This window comes from Psammomys obesus, unplaced genomic scaffold, assembly GCF_907164565.1.
Source record: "Psammomys obesus unplaced genomic scaffold, mPsaObe1.curated_primary_1811, whole genome shotgun sequence".
NCBI lineage: Eukaryota > Metazoa > Chordata > Mammalia > Rodentia > Muridae > Psammomys > Psammomys obesus.
Window position 1 is genome coordinate 1564118 of NW_026596155.1, and position 22632 is coordinate 1586749.

General features: G+C 41.5%; 1 protein-coding gene across 5 annotated transcripts in view; it reads left to right on the top strand.

Moving 5' to 3' along the window:
• Positions 1–22632, top strand: part of Mapk10 (mitogen-activated protein kinase 10) — a 273729-nt gene that overhangs the window by 212611 nt on the left and 38486 nt on the right. For all 5 annotated transcript variants that reach the window (XM_055594495.1, XM_055594494.1, XM_055594496.1 and 2 more), the window contains 2 exons: positions 10151–10333; positions 14313–14437. In XM_055594495.1, coding sequence (XP_055450470.1) covers positions 10151–10333; positions 14313–14437 — 308 coding nt within the window. The remainder of the gene's footprint in view (positions 1–10150; positions 10334–14312; positions 14438–22632) is intronic.

A 22632-nucleotide genomic window follows, 5' to 3' on the forward strand; every position in this document is an offset into this window, starting at 1 on the left:
AAATGAAATTGATTTTACATGGCTCCCATATTAACACAGCCTAGGATAATTTTCAATACAAATCACTCAGATTCCAGAAGATGAATGCAAATTAGATCTTTTAAGTCAGAAGTGAGAAAAAGCATTGAATTATAATTGCAAAGTAATACAGTCCTACATCTGTAGGCTCTGGTGGCTTTGTCGGTTCAGCTATGAGGCAGGAAGGGCTGGGCTGTCTGAATGTGCCCTGTTCCCACCTCAAAGCTCCCCTGGTCAAGGAATGGCCTCTCCCTCAACCAGGAAAGCTAAGACGATGCCTCTAGTGTGCAGGTGGCCTTGAAGTTCTATTCATGTCTTGATCTGTTTCTGTGTTCTCGTTCATCTTCATTTCATTTTTGTTTCCAGTTGACATGTGGTCCGTAGGGTGCATCATGGGAGAAATGGTAAAAGGTGCAGTGCTGTTTCCTGGCACTGATCGTATCCTTCCCAGTGGCCACTAGTCTCTGTGTCCTTGTCAGTTTATTCCTTTTGTTTCCAATGCAAGCCTGCTGCAGGTCTCCACTCATGGCCTGCAGAGAGTTTCCATGAGATCAAATGTCAAGCATTTGCAAGCTTGCTTCATGGTAGAATGACCTTGTCTCCCAGCAAGACCTTCCATGGATGGGACATAAGAGATAGGAAAGGTCAGGCTTGGGCAAATGCAGGCTCTGCCTTACTTCAGTCCTTTCACACTCAGAGACTCTGGCCTGTCATTCTGTCTGTAGAGATTTCAAAAACGAAGACATACGTGTGGACAGATAAGAAATGACTCAGGCTGTGTTCACACTGGAGCCTTATATTTTCATGCCATAAGAAATATTCATTTAGCATGGAGAGCCTTAAACAGCTCACCCAGGCGTGGCTTGTTTCATCTACCACAGGTCCAGAGAGCACACCTGCACACCCCATTTTCACTCCTACAACCTCTCCTCAAACACCGTATCTTACTCACTCCATGTATATGAAGAGCAATTTCTCCAGACCTGCTCTTATGTTCTCCACATCATTAACAAGTAATATTGAAAACCTCATTGGTTAACAGTGATTAAACGAACATCTGGAGAAGTCATTTAAACCACCGAGAAGTAAAAGCAGTCCTCTCTCAAGCTGCAGCTAATTAACAGGAGTCCAGAGGTCCCAGGTGGACATGGCTGCTGCACTTAGAAACCCATCCGAAGCCAGCGAGGCATCCGCTGCATTTGCTCTCTTGCATGTGCTGTCTCCATCATCCTGACGGGAAAAGCTGAGATGTCCACAGTTCAAGAGCAGTCTGCTTCTATAATTATGGGCGAGTGTCTAATTAGGTAAGCGTGATTACTGATGTCATGTGATCAGCCACTGGCTGTAAATGTTTAACACCTGCTTCTACTCTGACCCGCTCCGAAATACTTCATACGAATGTGGGTAACATAATATATATCTGTGTATTTCATTTGCAGATAGACACATGTACAGTGTAACATTACAAACTCATACTCATATTTTCCTTAAGTTTAAAAAGAACAGTTCAGGAGTTCACAAAGTGGTAGAGAGCAATCAAGGAAAGATACCAACACCTGCCTTCAGTCCCTACACGAATGTGCACACTTAGGCACACTCACACACACCTATACTACAGACACAACACACAAAAAACCCACAAGTGAATAAGAAACCTAAACTGTATACTTATATTTTTGCTAGAATGTTTTTTTCTAGTCTTGAAATATGACACGCTGACTTTAAAAATCTTTCTGTCTGTATTGTATTGTCATTTTGTTTCTACACATTTTATTAAGTGGCATCTATACATTTACATATTAGTGCTGATGCTAGTTCTGTTTTGAAGATGTGTTGGGCTTGATCAAACAAAGCAACTTTGGATTTCTTAAAAAACAACAACAACAACAAAAAAAAAAACAACCCAAAAGCATAAACAAAACAAAAACTCCAAAACTAGGATTTCTTTCATTCCTGTTGAATCAACTACTTTTTCTTTTTTTAACATTTGAGAGTAAATTTAAATGAGTCTGTATGCTCTTTGCTCTTCCAGAAATTCATTAGAGTTGAATTACTTTGGATTAAATGAGTGTTTGCCACCTGAAGATTAGACTGTTTCCAATGCCTGTTACAGCACACTGAAAGACTCCCCAGCCGAGCTACTGAACACAGCTCAGCGTTATTAAAATTGTTTCTTGGGAGAAGCTGCTTGGGCATCATTGTTTAACCTGAATGTCAAAAACCCCTCATGAAGAATTCTTAAGGTCGCTGTAATGTCACCAGGTCACATCATGCAGAATTATGTGAGGCTTTGATACTGAGGGTTTTGTTTTGTTTTGTTTTTCTGCATATCTCAGAAACAAATTTGTAAATTTCTTGAGAAACCAATGTGGGTCATTAATGATTTGCAGCTCATTGGTTCATTTCAGGTCAGTCTTTTTACAAATCGCAGACTGTAACCACTGACCATCATAGAGCTAACCCCTTACAGAGCGAAACGCCCTACATTAAAGAAGCATTTCTTACCATAAGTAACTTGTCTGAAGACATAAAATTACATTGAAATATATTAGGTCAACTTTCAAATGGAGACCACGGAATCTGTAAAATACAGCCTGTTCAATGCCTTATAAAGAGTCACATTGCTTTAAAAGTCAAACACATCTATTCAGAAGCATTCTCGAAATAAATGATTTCTGAGAGCCCTTACATAACAGCTGTGCATATCATTTGCATATAATTAAATAGCAAATGGGATGGTAATAATACTTTCATATTCTTTATATGACAAAAATACAACATATTGTTCTTAGTGGGAAATTTAGGAATTAGGCAGCCAAAGAGTTCCTAAAGTTGTAGAATTTCCAAGAGTAGATTTTTAAAGTCTATATTATTTAAAATGTATGTTAAGTGAGTCTAAGTCCATCCTAGTGGTTTTAGGATTAATAAGACTTTAAACTCAGAGGCTGGCCAGATGGCTCCAGGGTCAGAGCACTGCTCTGAGAGGCCCTCGGTTCAGCTCCCACACACAACCGTCTGTAACTCCAGTTATAGGGAAGTCAGAGCAAAGTTTTTCTTCTTTATAACTGTTATTGTTTTATTTTTGAGATTATAATATAATTACATCATTTTCCCTTTTCCTTTATTCCCTTCAAACTCTTCCTTATACTCTTCTCTGTTCTTATTCAAATTCATGGACTTTTGTACACACACATACAAACACACACACCTAACTACATACATGCAACCTGCAGGTGTCTGTATCATATTACTTGTTTGTACGTTTTTAGGGCTAAACAGTTGATATTTGATAACCAATTGGTGTGGGGACTGGAAGTCAGGGATCGCTTCCCCCCTTAAGTTTAAACATCAAAAACTTTGCCAATGCCTCACCTGGCAAGGACTTGGTGTAGCCCAGGCTGGCCATGAACTCACTATGCAGTCCAAACCCCATATGAATGAACACGTGATCCTCCTGCTTCCATGTCCCCAGGGCTCAGGTCACAGCTATGACCCACACCACCTGCTTCATATGTTGCTGGGTATTGAACCCAGGGCTGTACTTGCCAGGCAAGCATTCTCCCTGGAGCTCCTCCCCCAGCCCTGTCCTCCTGACCTCTTATAAATTTGATCGTCCCCTCTTAACAACCCAGTGTATGTAGAGTTACACCCAGAAGTCACTGAGGCCTTCCAGAGATATGCGACCCAGGGTGGAGCTCAGTGTCCTGTCCCTCATCTTATAAAAAGCCAGCCTTAGTGACACTACTCACCATCGCGTTGAGCCTTCTCGCCTCTAAAGACATGTCAACCCCTTTTTCACTTTCTTTTTTCCCACAATTTATTCATTATATATCCCAATTGTAGCCCCCTCCCTTATCTCCTCCCAGTTGCACCCCCTCTTCTCCTTCCCCCTTATCCCCTTCCTCTAGTCCATTGATAGGGGAGGGCCTTCTCCCCTTCTATATGACCCTAGCCTATCAGGTCTCATCAGGACTGTCTGGATCCTCTTCCTCTGTGTCCAGGCAAGACAGCATCACTAGGGGCAAGTGATCAAAGAGCGGGCAACTGAGTTCACGGCAGAGGCAGCCCCTGCTCCCCTTATTCAGGGACCCACGTGGAGAATGAGCTGCCAATTGGTTATATCTGAGCAGGAGGTCTAGGTCCTCTTTTCACTTTCAAACTGTAATCACACTCAGCTAAGACAGACCCCTGTTTCTAAAGCCAGAGCACTCACTCTACCTGGGGGAAGGAGCCATTTACCCAGAGAGACACTACTGCCGTGGGAAGTTAAGACTGCCTCCAAAAGAGCCTCTGCAGATGAGATGTCCTGAAAGTTAACTTACAATTGCTTAAAAAAATGTGGCATCTGCAACATACACATGTTGGAAAACATAATCCTGGTGTACTTTTGATTCGTCAAGCAATATTACAGTCATAATTAGATTTACAAGAAAAACCAGCTATAGTGAAAATCACATCATTAGTGTCCAGCAGCAGGTTCTGGAGGTCCAGCCTCACCAAGTTACTCAGTCAGGTTCAAGATTTTATGTCCTGACTTGTTATATACCCACCTCTGTTCACTCCTTATGGAACACTGTGAGCGAATTGCATTGTAAACATGTCTTCATGTTTTATGTTACCAGAAATCGAGGGATGTTTCTGAAGCAAAAAGAACAGCCCCAACTGAAAAATAATTACAACTGAAAACTTTGTTCTCCCCCTCCATAGTGAGGATCTAGCACATTGCTCTGCGCACACCAGGCAAATAATTTACCCCTGAGCAGCAGCGCCAGCTCCAAGCTGAACTGTTTTTAAAGGAATAAAACAACTCAGACAACAAACGATACACAGAACTCCCCTAAGTGTGTGTGTTTCTGCCTTGATCATGCAAACATCCTCAAATGGGAAAGTGCTTTTAGGACCAAATTTTAGGATGGAGAGACATAATTACTGAAATAAGCCAGAGTCGCTGCAGCTTTGGGGGAGGCTTCTGTGCTGTCCTTAGCTGACCCCCACAGACAGCACAGCGCAGTCTCTTCCCTCCTTTGGCTCACAGTCTGTTCTCCACAGCAGCTCAGTAGTCTCCGCCATGTCCCAGCTTATAACACAGTGACCGTGAGAGGAACTGCTTTCCCTGACAGATTTCCAGGGAACTGGCCAGTTAAGTATGTCGTGCTTATTTTTAAAACCCTTCCTAATTTGGGGTGTTTAGGCCTCAGTCTCTTTTCCAATCTCCAGACCCTAAGTAAGAAAGAGAGAAGGTTAGTGGGGAGAGAGGGTCCCTTTACTTCTCCTGGCTGTTTAGGGTCAAGGGGGTCATTCAGGGCTTTATACCAATCTCCATCAATTGCATACGCAGCTAGCTGTCTCCTCCAGGCCGCTGTGCTCCAAAGGGGTCTCTCCATCTGTCTGCTACAAACAGCCACACAGTCTCCACACTGCTACATGCCAACACCACACGCCACCACCTTTCTTTCTTGGCTCTCACATTAACACTCTCAGAGTCCTAGACCAAGACCCTCCCCATGTCTCAGCATGTGAAAGGCCAAAATCTACACCCCACATGAGACAATTAACAGGTGTGGACAAACTTTAGCCTGACTAAAATCCCACACTTGGATGAAAACAAGAACATACTTACATAACATTTCTGAGTTTCCAAAGGCATAAGTGTGCTGTGGCCACGAGGTGTAGAGAGATCTTTTCAAGAATCTGAACCTGTTATGTCCTGTGCCATCAGAATGGAAGCGCAGGAAGCCTTCTTACATCTGGGTTTAGTGATTTGCTGGAGCCTGTTGGCATAGTCTAGATCAGTATTTGTCAAAATGCAGCCCAGGGATGGCCTGGGTAGCAATTATCATTGGTGTTTTTCCATGACAACCACTGCAGACCTCAGTATCTAGAATACTACAGTTAGGTGGTACATGTGGAAGTGGTAGGGAGGGAGGCCTGTGTTTTATAAGTTTTCTACATTGTGAATATTTGAGTTTGTGTACATGATTTTACACCATGATACGGAGTACACAGACCATGTGCTCTGTGTCCTAATTTTACTCTCCTTGCAAACCAATTTGCATTCTTTCCTACAGAGCTAAAATAAAGAAAAAGAGCTATACTCAACACTGCCTACATAGCGGCTAGTTGGAGATAAAATGGCATCTTCCGGAATCATTCAGTATAGATATTGCAGGCAGCAAAGCCATCTTTAGGGACCGAGCCAAGAATTGAGAAGGGAATGTTGATGATACTCCTGAAGTTGCAGATGGAGGCTGTGACATTTCCACACCGAACAAGAAGCAAAACGAAACAGTAATTCGAACTGCGTGGCAGGATGCAATTCCTAGAGTGCTCTGAAAGTTGAAACATCAGAGCATAAATTTTATTCACGATTACACCCCAGGTATCCAGGAACAAACAGTGTTTTCCATCAGTACATTCATCAGAGAAAATGTCTGTGAAGGTTCTCCAATCAGAGACCCTAAAGACAAGAGTAGTGCTTAGGTCTGAGTTCTTATCCAAACAGAAAAGCTTACGGTCTGTGGCTCCAGCAGCTTACCCTTCCTACCTGTCCTGTGCTCTGCTCTCCTAGGATGGTAACACTCATGGAAGTCCTTAGTAATGATCAATCTTTGCAAATTATCTCATCTACTTCCAAGAGCAAGAGATTCGCAATGCCACTCTATTTAATTTTCAGTGAACTAAGAATTAGATGAGGAAATTTGCTGCCATAATTTTTATTAAGTGTCATCTTCCCATTAGTATTCAAGGCCTTTGATAATTTATCTCAGGGTGACACTTTCTGAAATCATAAATCTGAAATGTAAAAGTACATATATTTATGAGTATTTTTAGAATGTGTAGAACTAATCTATAGTATTCACTTCTTTGTTCTACACAGCATGAAAATGCTCTAACTGTATTAACTGCCTTCATAAAATAACTTCAGCAATTCATTTTTGAAGGATGCATTATATAATGTCAGCATCTAGCAAACACCAGTAAATTCTTACATGTTTGAAGGTACAAATCATGGTGAAAAATCTGACTGTTTTTCTTTAGTCTCACCTTATTTGATCTTTAAAGTATGTATGACAATGATTTTTAGTGGAGATGCGTTGACCTGAAAGACACAGGCACATTGTTCTCTAAGGGAAAATCGCATCATGAACTTTAGACTAAAGCAAGGCAAGTCCTTCTACCACCCCAGCTGCAGATTGGTTGTTTTCTTCTCAAACACTGACAGAACAGAAGGGAAACAAATCCTTATTCCCTAGACATGCAGACACTTATAGGAAGAAAGGACTTGAATAGTCTCTTAAAGAGGGCTGTACGCAGTATTTGCTACAAGAATGCTTAGCAACCTCACTGACATTAGTTTTACTTGTTCAAATGTCTCTAGAGTCCAGAATGATGATTCATTTAAAAGCATGCTCAGGTAGGAAAGGGCTTTTGCTTTTAGAAACTCGCATTGTGCTTCAGATTCCACAATATGCTACTGTCCTTAGAGTTTTACAAAAGATACCATAGAATTGCTTTAGGTTTGCTTCACTGGGAGCCATTCATAAAAGTAGGGTGTGGCCACCCAATTTTATAATCCCAGCATTTACCAGGAGGAGGCAGGCAGGAAGTCAGGAGGCTCAGGGCCAAATCTGATGCTACAAAAAAAAAAAAAAAAAAAAAAAATCCTGTAAAATGAAAAACAAACAAAAAGACATTTAATTCTATGTTGAAGAATTTTATTAAATATGTTGATGACTCAAACTGAATACAATTAGAATAAAATAATGGGTTGATGATATTTTGCCAGACTTTTTAAATGGGGTCTTTGTAGAAAATCTAGAAGCTTCTTTGCCTCTCTTAAACATGATATCAGTTCTTACCATTTAGAACCTAGAGCAAGCTTGAGTAGTGAGTACATGACAGCTTGGTGGGCGTGGTAATCCAGTTGCATTAGAGAGAGGGCCTCTTTTCATGGTTGCAGTGACAACTAAGCTTAAGACAACCGAGCTCTGCTTAAGTCGTGAATATTGTTTGAAGTGCTGAGTTCTGTCTCTCATCTATCTATCTAATCTATCCATCCATCCATGTGTCTATATGTCTATGTCTCTTTCATCCATCTATCTATGCATCTATATATGTATGTGTCTATCACCTATCTATTTCTTTATGTATCAGCTATCCATATATCATCTATCTATCTACTATCTGTTATCTCTATCTCTCTCTATCTCTATGTATCTATCTATATATCTATCATTTATCTCTCTATTATCTGTCATCTCTATGTATTTACCATCTATCTCTCTATCTCTCTACCTCTATCTATATCTATCTATCTATCTATCTATCTATCTATCTATCTATCTATCTATCATCTGTCATCTCTCTAGCTCGCTGTATCTTTGGATCTATCTATCTACATGGAACTTATATTGTATCTATAGCTACAGAGTTAACAAAAGATTTTGCATCAGAGTGACTAACCTATCTTATATAGTGACTTAATTTCTTTATCTCTAACAATACCAGTTCAGTTCTGTACTCTCAGATGATGTCAGTGAAGTTTCACTGATGTATGTACTTGGTTTATTCTTGCTGTTGTCATGTCAGAGAATGCGTCTCTAGTTTTTCCACCTGCATTTCATTTCCTAATAGTCCATGGAAATTTGCCTTTTTATTATAATAACTAAGTTTTACTCATCCAGGTTATAGGGGAGGTAGAAATTCGCAAACTAACTTGCTTTTATCTTTGCTTGATCGCCCGTCTATAATTTGCAGCTCATATTTATGTTAAATATGGCTTCTTTTGTCTTTTGTCAGGACAATCAGCCTCTTGTGGCTCAACTCTTGAATAGCTAGGAGTAAGGACTTTACAAACCTTAATTGGTTGGCATTATGTTAAGGCTCTTTGAACTGCTTTGTGTTGCTTTGGCAGGACGGGACGGACAGTGCAGGACGGGGCTGCAGAAGAACAAAGCGGGCAGGAGAAGACTCTGCTTATGGGTGTGGGGATAAATGCAGATCTGCAAGGCTCAGGCCTATTTGAAATCAGCTACTTTTAGCTGATCCTTCAGAGCCTGCATTGTTTATCATTCTCAAGGCCATGACATATCAAATATTAATGAGAAATAAAAAAAAGAACATCTGAATTAGGTACATGAGGCTGGGAGGGGAAGGGAGTGGGGATGGGAAACTGTTCCCTGCTACGTTACAGGGAGACGGACAGAGTGGCTGTGATAGACAGAGTGACTAAAGACAGTGACTGCAGCAGACAGAGCGGCTACGGTCGAGAGTGACTCTGACAGATACAGCGAGCACACACAGTGATGATGGCAGACAGATTGACTACGGGTGACATAGAAGTCTTACATGTTTCCAACAGCCTTCCAGAAAAAAAATATGTCACAAATGCATAATACATGTTTGATAAGATGGAAACTTGAGCAGTTTGCAAAGGTATATGCATGTCAAAACTTTACAGTGTGTTCCATAGATATATACAGTCTTTGTTTCTCAGCTAAAAAGGGAACAGCCAATTTAAGCCACTGTGATGACCCCAAATGTGATGCTTTATAAGTGGAAAACATTAAGTGCCAATGAAATTTTCCCATTTTTTAGAAAAGGAACAACAACAACAACAACAACAACAAAAAACAGTAATGGCTATTTAGAAAAATATAAGTAAAAATTATTTAAAGTGTTTATGTGCTTGCTATTCTAAAATTAGTGATTGTAGTAGAATTTTGTTTCAGTAAGGTATCTATCTTACCTTATTTGAATCTTTTAATCTTTGAGAACAAGAGAGAATCTTCTGTGATTTATTCTTGCATATTTTACCCCAAACCACATGATTATATAGGTGTTAATCTGTTCTGTTATATTTGAATAATACTTTTATTTTTATAAAGCAAGAACTACTCCATATTTCTGGTTTTGCTACAGAATAATAGTTCTCTAATAGCACACAAGTTCCAAAACTTGGCTTGAAATTCCAAGAGGGTACCCAGATGTCAACTTTGATTTCTCTGTGTGGTCCTGTGTTGGTTTGTACAGTAGCCTCTGTGCAGATGGGACTTAGCCCTGGGGGTGGGGGGAGTGAAAGGTCCGGGTCCCTGGTCTGCACCTCTTTTTCCCTTAACTATTTCCTTCCCAGATATTGACCAGTGGAACAAAGTCATAGAGCAGCTAGGAACTCCGTGTCCAGAATTCATGAAGAAACTGCAGCCCACAGTCAGAAACTACGTGGAAAATCGACCCAAGTACGCGGGACTCACCTTCCCCAAACTCTTTCCAGATTCCCTCTTCCCAGCCGACTCTGAGCACAATAAACTTAAAGGTGAGTTCTGGGCACAACCTGCAGCCTCTGTAGTGAGCTTGGTGAAAAGGCTCATGGTCGAGAGGCCTTCCTTCCCTGGGCTTGGACTGACTCAAGGCATGTTTCTGGCAATAGTCTTTTTTGGTTAACACTTTGATCAGGGTTACTTAGAATCTTGACATCATTTTGTTTTTTGAGGCAGAGTTTCTCTATGAAGCGTTGGACTCGCTTTGTAGGCCAGGCTGGCCTTGGATTCAGAGATCCACCTGCTTCTGCCTCTCTGAGAGCTGGAATTAAAAGTGTGCACCACCACGCCTGGGTTTGAAATCATTTTTTGAAATGTAAAATTAAAAGATCAGCGTACCGCACTTTGAAAACATTTCTTTGATGCTTTTTAATTCCTAGAAAACATTTTCAATATATATTTTCATTTGTAATGTCTTGTGGACACGGGAGTTTCAGTTCTTTATATTTTATGAAGTGTCTAACCATCATTTCTCAATTATAGAGTACTAAGTTAGATGGTACCTATGCATTTTCTTTTTATTCTGATCCGGTCCCTTCAGCCTGGATTCAGACCCTGCCTCTGTGCCATCATAGCTGGACGACCAGCTAACTTTACTTATTTTTTTCTTAAATGATGGTAAAGGATTTGAGTGAAATTTAATTCTGTTAAGCACTTTCAACTGCATCTGTTCAACAACTGTTGAGCAAAATAAGACCTTGTATTAAAATATTTCTTATAAAGGAAACAAGGTAGGGTGCATGCCAGTGGGGTGTCCCCCACATTTGTAGGACAGTAATTATCTACAGGCTCAACTGGAATAATCAAGGTAAACCTCAGTGGGACAGAGAGATTAAAATGTAGTGCTTTGAGGTTTGTTTTTTTTTTTATCTAGTCATCACCTCCAAATTTATTCATAAGGGATTTAAGATAGTCCATGTCATTTCTGTGGCTTCCATACTTACATTACAGAGGTGGAGACTGCTGCTACATAGTCTCTGAGTGACATTCCCAAAGCTGTCGACACTGACTATACAGAGAGGGAAAGGCTAAAGGATACCTTAGCACAAAAGCATTCATAATACTAATCACAATACTAGGTGTCTTAGTTAGTGTTCTGTTGGGGCAAAGGGACCCCACTCCCATGGCAACTCTTAAAAAGAAAACATTTAATTTGGCTTGCTTACCGTTCAGAGGTTGAGTCTATTACCATCACGGTGGGGAGCATGGTGGCACATGGGCAGACATGGTGCTGGAGAAGCTGAAAGTTGTACACGAGGATCTGCAGGCAGCAGGAAGAGAAAAGGCCACTAGGCCTGGCTGGGCTTTTGAAACCTTAAAGTCCATCCCCAGCGTCACACCTGCTCCAACAGGCCACACCTCCTAATCCTTCTCAAGTAGTGCCACTCCCTGATGACTAAGTATCCTAATATATGGGCCTATGGGGAACGCTCTTCTTCAAACCATCACAGTAGACAAAAGTAATCGGTTACTATGAAGGCACACTGGCATTGTAACACCATGGAGACAGCAAAATCCATACTGAGCCACTTATTTAATGGCAGTGAAAATGCTTGCAGGCAAACTATGAACAACAGCATACTTTGTGATATAAATCCAACTTTCTAGAGTTTGATTATAATCGAGTTTATATTATTTTTGAAATTATTAGTTATTCAACATATTTGTGGTTCTAAATAAGGCAGACATACTCATGAAGTATCACAATATGCAAACAATCACATTTGTGATTGGAAAATTTGTTCTGACTCTAGGAAAGCAGCATGTGTGTCTGAAAGTGGACGTTATGGTGCTCAAAACGTTTCTCTTTGTGTACTACATATGGTTCTGATGAGGGCTCTGGTAAATGATTTGCTATTGGCAAAGTTCACTTCTTCTCAGTAAGAAGCCATTCCATCCTATGCCCTTTCTAAGAAGAGAAACACAGATGGTCTTGAGAGCAGAGTTTGTGGTACATGAATGTGAGGGTAAAATCAGCTGCAGATCAAAACGACCTTTTAACAAAAGAAATAAACAAGCAGCTACATTAGGCTGTTAGACCATTGATCATAAAACATCTTACAATTTGAAATAATATGTAAGTCTTTGTGCACTTTTGTCATTCTTGTGGGCTTCAAAGTTTTATTTGGAAAGAATGCTAATCAATTAAGAAATTGTATTTATCAGAGAAAAATGGCCAACAGATAAAAAAATCCTTTAACGAATCATCTTTTATAAATAATATAAAACATCCTAAACCATATGAAAATATTCAATGCTTCATAGATGATAATAGTTTCCTACATTTTAATTAAGTGAAAATGTTTCACGGTCAGAGAGTTGAATCATATCCAAACCTGGACAGTGGGAGAAAACAAGCCACCAATAAACACAATGGCAGCCTCTGGTTTATGAGAATGGTGGGATTTCCTAACTTTTCAATTTTTTTCTTATGTTATTGCTAAATTGTTTCCATTAGCTCAGTTACCTTAATCTAAACATTCAATGACGATTGATGTCTGTATTAAAAGATACTTTAATGAGGAAATACATCTCCGTGTAAGTGTTTTTCCCCATAAAGATTTGGTCATACTACAAATGGACACGTGAATCCATTATGGAATGCATACGATGTCTTTAAAGGGAGAATAAGACACACTGTGGCCTGTAATTTGTGAATATTTAGACAGGCCCCAATTTCCTACAATCAAGAACATTAGCATATATGGTCCCGATGATGTCTGATGTCAGTTACTTGGAAGCACTGCCATTAATTAGAACTATTTCAAATTGCCAAGCCAACTGAAGTCTTACTCTCTCAAAGCAGAGGCTTTGCTGTATATTTGGAACACACTGAGTATTTCTACTGCTAAAACTTTGAGATGATTTGAGTAATGACGTTGGTTTAAGCTATTACTCACTCCTGCCAAGGAAGCACTCCTTGTAAAACATCACATGCTCAAGGAACTAAAGGTTAAGGTGACTTCAGGGCTAGCTCTTCGACTCAGGGGGTGAAGCCATTCCCAGGAGCCGTGTAACAAAGATGAGGGGTGAGCGTGTGTGTGTCATCCTAGCGCTGACAGGCCGCAGGCAGGCAGCCAGACTGGCCTAACGACGTATTCACACACACACACACACACACACACACACACACACACACACACACGTGCGCCTGCACACATTGGTGAGACAATGAACCACACACGCACACGTGCTTGTGAACAGGTTCGAACACAGAACTTGATGTGCTGTCAGTAAACAGTGCTATTGACCAAGACCAAATAGGCTTGCTGGTTGTCACCACCTGTTGTGTAACTAGCCCGGCCCTGACCATACACTTGAGCACATCGCTTCGCACGTTGTGTGGAGCCTTGCATTGCTGTCAGCCACGGGATGGGAGTGCCTTTAGCCGCCAGCCACCTGATGCCACCAAATCGCGATTCTACCCACTTCAATCCCTCACAAACACAGAACGCTACAACCAAGTTGATGTCATTCTTCAGCTTGTTTTTACACGGCTATGAAACCTGGACCACAATGGTTTGCAAGTCATTCTGAACCTTACTGGGATTCTGTTGATTCTGCTTTGTGTATGAGAACGTGAGAGCTCACTGATTGCTTTCTCACACCTGTGTTGACCTGGGCATGTCTGCAGACGTGCCACAGATTGTGCACGTCCCATGCCCCGGGTCCAGCCATCATCCTTACAGATTACCTCCGAAAGTTCCTGTACTTGTTCAAACTTCATGGCTAACAAATGCTGTTTATAATTCTGAGCAAATGACTAGACTCAAATATTCACAACATACAGCCCTCAAGGAGCTCTCGAAATGGTACCTTAGGCTAAAAAATGTTAGAGCTGTGTTTCTTTTTACAGCACCTCAAGAGGTTTCCCCGTGGTTAGGACAGGGGTTTTTCTTAGCCTGTTCTCCAGGCAGTAAACTCCCTTGCCAAAATACGCATCTTAGGAGTCGCTGCTCTCATTTGTCGTTCCAGCCAGCCAAGCCAGGGATTTGTTGTCAAAGATGTTAGTGATTGACCCGGCGAAGAGGATATCGGTGGATGACGCCTTGCAGCATCCTTACATCAACGTTTGGTACGACCCCGCCGAAGTGGAGGCGGTAAGACATGGGCCACCAGCCACCCAGAGCCGGTGGTGAAAACAGTACCGCTCATACCGGAGGAGCCCACGCGGGCCCTCTCTAGCCCATCACAGGCACATCTCATCCCCTGGCGGTCATTCTCCTCAACGTGCATTTTAAGTTCATTTCTCTCTAGGACCTGAGTGAGTGGGATGGGTTCAGATGTTGTGTCTTTCAGTTCACACTAAGATTTCCTCCAGTGTTTAACAGTCAGCCTCTCTCCCGAGGCAGACTTCATGGGAGAAAGCTCAGTGGTGGGGATGCTAGCTGGCTTCTGTTTCCTCTACCGCTCACCAACATTTGACACCATTTGGTACCTAAGATGGTTTCAGTCAGTAAGCTCGTCCCAGGATGCTGGTGGCTTTGCAACTCGGGCCCTTATTTTTTTAAGTTGATTCTAAATAACACATGGTGGTATGTCTCTGGTCTCAGACCTACTATAAAAGGTTTACTAGTCTTAGAAGCTTAACTCTTCATTTTAAAAATATTGTTACCTAACCACTACCTTCTCTGTGCATTCATTCTTATATCTTTTTTATTTTTTTATTTATTACAATTTATTCACTTTGTATCCCAGCTGTAGCCCCCTCCCTTTTCCCTTCCCAATCTTACCTTCTCTCCCTCTTCTCCTCCCATGCCTTCCCTCAGTCCACTGATAGGGGTGGTCCTCCTCCCCTTTCCTCTGACCCTAGCCTATCAGATCTCATCAGGACTGGCTGCATTGTCTTCCTCTGTGGCCTGATAGGGCTGCTCCCCCCTCAGGGGGTGGTGATCAAAGAGCCAACCACTGAGTTCATGTCAGAGACAGCTCCTGTTCCCCTTAATAGGGAACCCACTTGGTAACTGAGCTGCCATGGGCTACATCTGTGCAGGGATTCTAGGTTATCTCCATGCATGGTCCTTGGTTGGAGTATCAGTCTCAGAAAAGACTCCTGGGCCCAGATTTTTTGGTTCTGTTGCTCTCCTTGTGGAGCTCCTGTCCCCTCAGGTCTTTCTATCTCTCCCTTCTTTCATTAAGATTCCCTGCACTCTGCCCAAAGTTTGGCTAGGAGTCTCAGCATCTGCTTGGATACCCTGTTATGCCTCTGAAAGACTCTACCCAGCAGGGTACCGAAGCAGATGCTGAGACTCATTTTTATATCTTTACCTCTGTTTCTCCATGGGGAGTTGTCGAATAGCTGCTGCCTGGGTGGGGCTTTGCACATCTCCTGATGAGAACTTTTTTTCTGTGCCATTTGTTAGCGTGACTGTTAGCAATACTGTCATTTCCTGAAAATGACATGTTCTTAAAGTATTTGAACACTGGTGCTAACTTATGTTGTTGATATAATACTCCACCTCTGTAGCTGAATTTACTCTGAATCATTTAATACTCTGCTTTTCACCTTCTCGGCACCATAAAACATTCTTCCTGGAAGACAGACTTGCCTTGCGTAGGTCTCTGCTCTATGTCTTCGGGAGCTGGTGCTTATTTCAGCCCTGCCCAATTCCTGTTTCTCACTCCTTCCTTCTGTGAGCAGCACATGTTTAAGCTTCCAGGAAGCGCTAGCCCTGAAACTCCTCCAGCTTCGGGAAGGGGACTTCACTGTCTTGTATGATGTTCTCCTGAATTGTGTTCACCTGAGCGGTTCTGGCATGATGCTGGCGTCTGTTTGATTCACATTTATCTTAGTAGCTTAGTTTGAGTTTTGCAAAATTCAGTACTTCCAATGAAGCATATTTTGTTTCTAATGTTCTTAAAAAACTAGTCTAATATCAAGACTCAAACATAGGCTCCTTCCCAGTCTTTCATACTTCGTATAAAGTTTTAAAGATATTAGAGTTGAATGAAGTAAAGAAGAGAAATAAATATATGAATAAATGTATTTAAAATTAGGTAGTTTGGACTTTTTCTGATGAAATTTAAGAAAAATATTTTGGGCATCTTTGTAAAAATGTTAGCACAGTGTAAATTATCTGACATTGCTGATCTCACTTTGAGAGTTCTAAAGCTGTGGCATGTTTATTCTTCCTTATATCTGCTTTCGTGTGCTCAATTTGTTTTTAATGGATAGTTTAATTGGAGTCATAAAGTCTGCATTTGTCATTCACTTGTAATTATGTTGCCTATAAAAGAGACAGTTACTTAGAATCTATAGCAGAACGGTACAAAAACCTCAATGAATTTTTAAGTTGATTTCAACATTTCACCCTTTGTCGGATAAAACACGTTCCCTGCTATCACTGCTCGTTAATAACTAATACCTGCTGAAGACAGTCTTAGAGATATGGCTTCTCTGTCATAGGTGGTTATTCCTTGATTCCTGGATGAGAGAAGGGCCTGTCATTACTTGTTCCTCACAAATGTCAATCATGCACACTGCAGTGAAAATCCTCTGCCCCTCCGTTTGCTGTATGCCAGTCACTATAACAAGCAGGATGTAATCATCTGTCTCCAGCTGTGACTCTTAAACAGCTATTCGGCTCCAGATAGAAAACAGCAATGTGATAAGATTTTAGTAACTGAAATGTACACATAAGTGCGAAATAATCAAGCAGTCCCGAGGTTGTGCTGCCAAGGACAGGATGCATAGATTTAAGACTCGCCTATATTTAACATGCACAGTTGCTTCAAACAAAGTTTAAGTCATTGAGATCATGGTAGGAAATTATTTTCATTCATCATTTTGCTCACTCTTAATCCCCTCTGCTATACTTTCACAGAAAAAGCTAACGTGATTTTATTAGGAAGATCTTGTTTCTTGCAGTGTTAAAACTACGTGATGAATGAGTTAATTTATGTATGGCTTCTCCATTTCCTCACTGTGGCCTAACTTACTGTCATCTACTGAATTCCCTTGAGTCCATAACAAGTTCCTACAACAACATTGTAAACAACAGTCTTTGAGATATATACAATAATAAATATCTTCAGCATACCCTGTTGGAATCAATGTGCATAAACTTAGGGACCGCACAGGAAAATCTGAGCCATAAGAAAAGGGAGTCAGTGCATTAAATATTCAGGGAACTCATCAGTAGTTGTTCGAGTCTTGGAGATAAGCCGCTGAATGAAATATACATAAGCTTTCTTCAAGTATTTTATGATCTTTACATTAAACTAGTGAGTCTGAGTTTAGCACTGGGTGTTAAACATTAAGTATCTGGGAAGAGATGATTTAAATGAGTTATAAATGCAAACAGCTCTTCGTATAGAAAGCACCTCTCCCGCTGGGAGGAAGGAATTGAAGACTGTGTAATTGGTATTTCCACTGGTGAGCAACATCAAAAGCTGAAAGCACGTCCTGAAGATGGTTTCTGAATGATTAGTTCACCTGAAATTCAGTAAACCACCAATCCTGTTTGATGATCTCTGCCTCAGAATGCAAGCTCACACTTAAAATCGTGGTAAATCTCATTTGTATCTCCTCTGTGAGCCCGAGAAGAAAGCAGTTCCACCTGCAGTTTATCACGGTTTACTAGCAACTCTCCAACACCAATCAAATATGCAGTAAACATGAACCACGGGGCTTTGGCTCTTTGAGGGTTGTCTGGAAACTTTTCACAGCTTTTATTAAAGGAAAAAAAAATCCCCATTTTACTAACAAAAAAAAAAAAAAAGAAAACTAACTTCTGTTTATGTTGGTAGAAAATGCCTTTTCTTATTTCACTAGAGGACTGCCCAGCACCTCTCTCTGAGTATGACCTTAGGGTTTCATCATGACCAATATGCAAGGAGGAAAGGACTTATTCAGCTTACTCTTCTACATCACTGTTCATCACCCAAAGAATGCAGAACAGGAACTCAAGCAGGGCAGGAGCCTGGAGGCAGGAGCCTGGATGCAGAGGCCATGGAGGGGTTCGGCTTACTGGCTTGCTTCCCATGGCTTGCTCAGCTGCTTTCTTATAGAACCCAGGGCCACAGCCCAGGGATGGTACTACTCTCCATGGGATGGGCCTCTTTCATTAATCACTGATTAAGGAAATGCCCTACAGCTGGGTCTTATGGAGACCTCTCTTTCATTGAGTTCCCCTCCTTTCTAGTTTGTGTGTCAAGTTGGCGCAAGCCTCAACCAGCACAACTGACCCCTTGTCAGCTTGAGACACAAACACATCACTATTAAGCCACAACCCTTCCTTTCTTATTCATCCCCAAGACTGCACATCAAAAAACATGAATAACTTTGAAAGTTCCACAGTTTTTATAAATTCAAACACATTAAGTTGCAGTCTCTTTGGGATATCCAATCTTTCTAAAAATCCAAAATCTCTTTGAAAAGTTCAAAATCTTTCAACTATGGGCTCCTGTTAAGATAAAAATTAAAATAAGTACCATCCTCAAGAGGGAAGAACCAGGGTACAGTCACAATCTGAATCAAGCAAAACCAAACTCCAGCAGTATAAATAAGTCAGTGTCCGATTGTTTGGGATTCACTCCTGTTCTCTGGGCTCCTCCACAGGGCTGGGGTCACGTCTCCAGATCCACCCTCTGCAGCACACACCTTGTCTTCTAGGCTCTGGCTGGCTCCACTCCACTGCTGCTGCTGTTCTTGCTGGTCATCCCATGGTTCTGGCATCTCCAAAATGCTAGGGTCTTCTGCCACAACTGGGTTTTGCTTTCACTAACAGCCTCTACAGAGTCTCTTCATGGTGCAAGCCTCAACTTCTTTGCATGACTCTTCTGCCACTGAAGCTGCACCTTCCCCAGTGTCCTCTCCTGCCTCTCAGAGTGCCAAGCCTCAGATGCTCTCTGTGACCCCTTCATGCCTTCAAAACCAGTACCGCCAGGGTGACTCTTGAACAGTACCAAACATGGCTTCCAGCACCAGGAAAAAAAACATGGTCACCTATCAAAAACAGGTTCTCTGTGCTTTCAGCAAGCACTGCTCAGAGGATTTCACCTCAGAGACGCTGGTCTCCTCTCAATCACTGCTAATTTCTTAGCTCCAGGTAACCAGTGGTTTTGCTTCAGGGGTGCTGCTCTCTTGGCAATTACGGCTGACTCTTTCAGCCCCAGCTGACCAGAGTGACAGACTATCACTTCGAAATTGCAGTGGTCCTGACAGAGTCTTTAAATTTCCCTCTGGTTCTTCACAAGTCAGGCCTCCATTCGCTGCACAGCTCTCACATTCTAATCTTCCAAGCTCCCACAGAACAGCCAAATGAGCTCTCAATACTCAATGGCTTTTCTAGGCCGAAGTTCCAAAGTCCTTCCATATTCCTTCCAAAACATGGTCTGTCAGAGCAATACCCTAATGGTAGCAATTTGTTTTAGTTAGGGTTTCTATTGCTCCAACAAAACACCATGACCAAAAAGCAATTTGGGGAGGAAAGAGTTTATTTAGCTTACACTTCCAGTAGCTTACACTTCCATATCACTGTTCATCTTTGAAGGATGTAGGGACAGGAACTCAAACAGGGCAGGAACCTGGAGGCAGGAGCTGATGCAAAGGTCATGGAGGGTGCTCCTTACCAGCTTTCTTATAGAATTCAGGATGACCAACCCAGGGATGGCACCGCCCACAATGGGCAGGGCCTTTCCCCATCAGTCACTAATTAGGAAAATACCTTACAGCCTGATCTTATGAAAGCATCTTCTTCCTTGAGTTTCCATCCTTTCAGATGACTCTAGTTTGTGTCAGGCTGACACAAGCCTACCCAGCATAGGGAATTACTTATTTGTGTGCACCCAATCTTATAAAGGCATAAACATAATTTTTGTTCTTCTTCAGCCTCTTTGAATTATATTTATTGCTTTGAATCTAAGTTTGGCAAAACCACAGTGAGGTTTTTTCTACATATTTTCAACTAAATACACTGCCACATGCAGCAAAGCTCACCAATCAATGCATTTCATTTCTGAAGAGTAAGAGCCTGCTTGGAGCGTTTATGAAGAGAATCCATTTATGAAAGATTTCTCAGATTGTTTGTGCAATTATTTTTGAAAATTAGATTAAAATTCTTTCCCATGTATTCACAAGTAGATCAAAACACCCCATTCAGCCTGAGGGAAAGAATAACTTTCTGGAGTAGTTGAATGCTCAGCTACATAGTTCATTATCGCCATTGTGATCAATAAATTTGAAAATCAGTCCATTTCCCAAGTGCGTATTGCACTTTGTTTGCTGGCCACAGGGGACCTTCTTTTTAGAAGATAGAAAAGGCACTGCTCAGGGATCTGGAAGGCAAAACCTTTTTATTTTCTTCTCTCCTCTTTGTGTCTCTTAAATTCTGATTTTCAGACGAAATGTTCCTAAGGATTCCTTTTGTATTATTTGTCCTGTTCTCATGGGCCTTGTAAACTGGCTGCGTCTCGCTCAGCTGTTCCCTCCATCTGTCCCAGCACAAGGCCCACATCATATGATTTCTCAAAAGTACACCGCGCTGTGAAAAACCTGGAGCAGTGACATGGCAGGATTAATTTGAGAACTAGTTCAGCGCCATCTATCTGTCACGGAAGACCCTTTCAGTGTGGAGCTGAACCCTAAGTAGTTAGAATGTATACACATTTAGAATTGAGTGGGAAGGGACACGAGCCACAGTGAATGTGGATTTAATCACATGTTTAATTATAGAAAGAGCACACTTCATCATTTGCAGCTCTCATTTACTTGGTAGAAGTTAAATCAATGTCTGCGATTCCTAATATTTGCTGTTTGCAGATTTTTTTTTTTAATTCCATCTGTTCATGCTGATGTATTCTTTTAGCAGCAAAATGTGAGCAGTTTACTAATTGCCTTTTAGAGAAACTATAACTGCCACATGCTGTATTCCTGGGGTCTGGTTATTCGAGGGAAGATGTCTTTGAATCACATTCCGGCTGTTTTGATGCTCTGCGCTCTGTTGCCAGGGGCTTGTCACAATGTTTGTCTCAGGTGGACTTAGCCACCTGCTTTTAGGGACTCCTTTCACTCCATGACTTGTGAAAGGAATGTGCACTTTACCCTTCGCTGAGTATACCTCATTTTAGAAAATCTGTCTGCTAAAGAGAATGATTCATCCTGATTTCAATCTATTGGCACATATGGTATCTGCAGACCAGATCAAAAGCTGGCATGGCTAGGGGTTTCATTCTCAGAGACACACCTGAATTGTATTCAAAGGTGCACATGCTAAGAGTCCATGTCAGGGTTTCCACCTGGCCCACATCGTAGCATTATTTGTAAGCACAGGCTTGAAAGGCCACATTAGCTTTCTTCCAAGACAAATGCTTATCTGTAGAAACCCTAAATAGTTTTGCATTTTGAAGCATTTCCTTTGGCTCTCTTCTCTCAGATTCAATGCAGTTATGCTGAATGATGAAATTTTAAACACAATAACTTTCACTTAAAAAAATACTTGTGTGCGCAATTTTGTCCTATGGTGATTCCATGATACTGCATCCCATGCTCACCGATAGTGTCAAGCCCATGCTACACAGACAGGGGAGAGCTCACTGCTCAGAGAAGTGCGCAGTCCAGCACTGACCCTTCTTACTGCACAGGGAACTGAAGGGCTTTGAAAGTCATCCTGAGGTCAAATGGGCGTGGTCATGTACCTATGGATTTCTGAACTTACAGTTTATGTTTGTCACAAGGTTTTTGGAGTGACTTTACTCCAAACCTTGTTACTTGTTATTTATTTAGTTTTATTTTTGACGTGCCAGGGTCAAACGTGGGGTCTATCCTATGCCAGGGAGGCACGTTACCACTGAGATGCAGCCCCAGACCCCAGGCTTAGTTCTGGGACACATTAAAACATTGATCCGGCAGAGAAAGCTTATTTCAGGAGCTTCAAAAATGCTGATAATGTACCAATAGAGAAACTATTAGTCCTGGCATAACCAAGACAGTTGCGTGCTTCTGTAAAACTAGCCTTTTCTCCTGATATTAACACACGTTTGTATTAAAGGTCACTTTCATTTGTAAAGGTCTCGCTATTTTAAGAAGTGGGATGACGTGTGGGAGCAACTGTTACATATGTGACACTGTGCTTTCGGCTCTCACTAATGTGGCTTCCTAAAACTCCTGCCCCCCTTTCCCTCTCATGTGTGTGTCTGTGTATGGCTCCAGACAATTTTTAAATGGTCTTTTTCTAAGAAATAGAAATGGACAGCCATTGCCTACTATTCAAGTAGCTAGCTCTTTTGCTGGATAACTTTTTCTCTTCCTTCCTTCCTTCCTTCCTTCCTTCCTTCCTTCCTTCCTTCCTTCCTT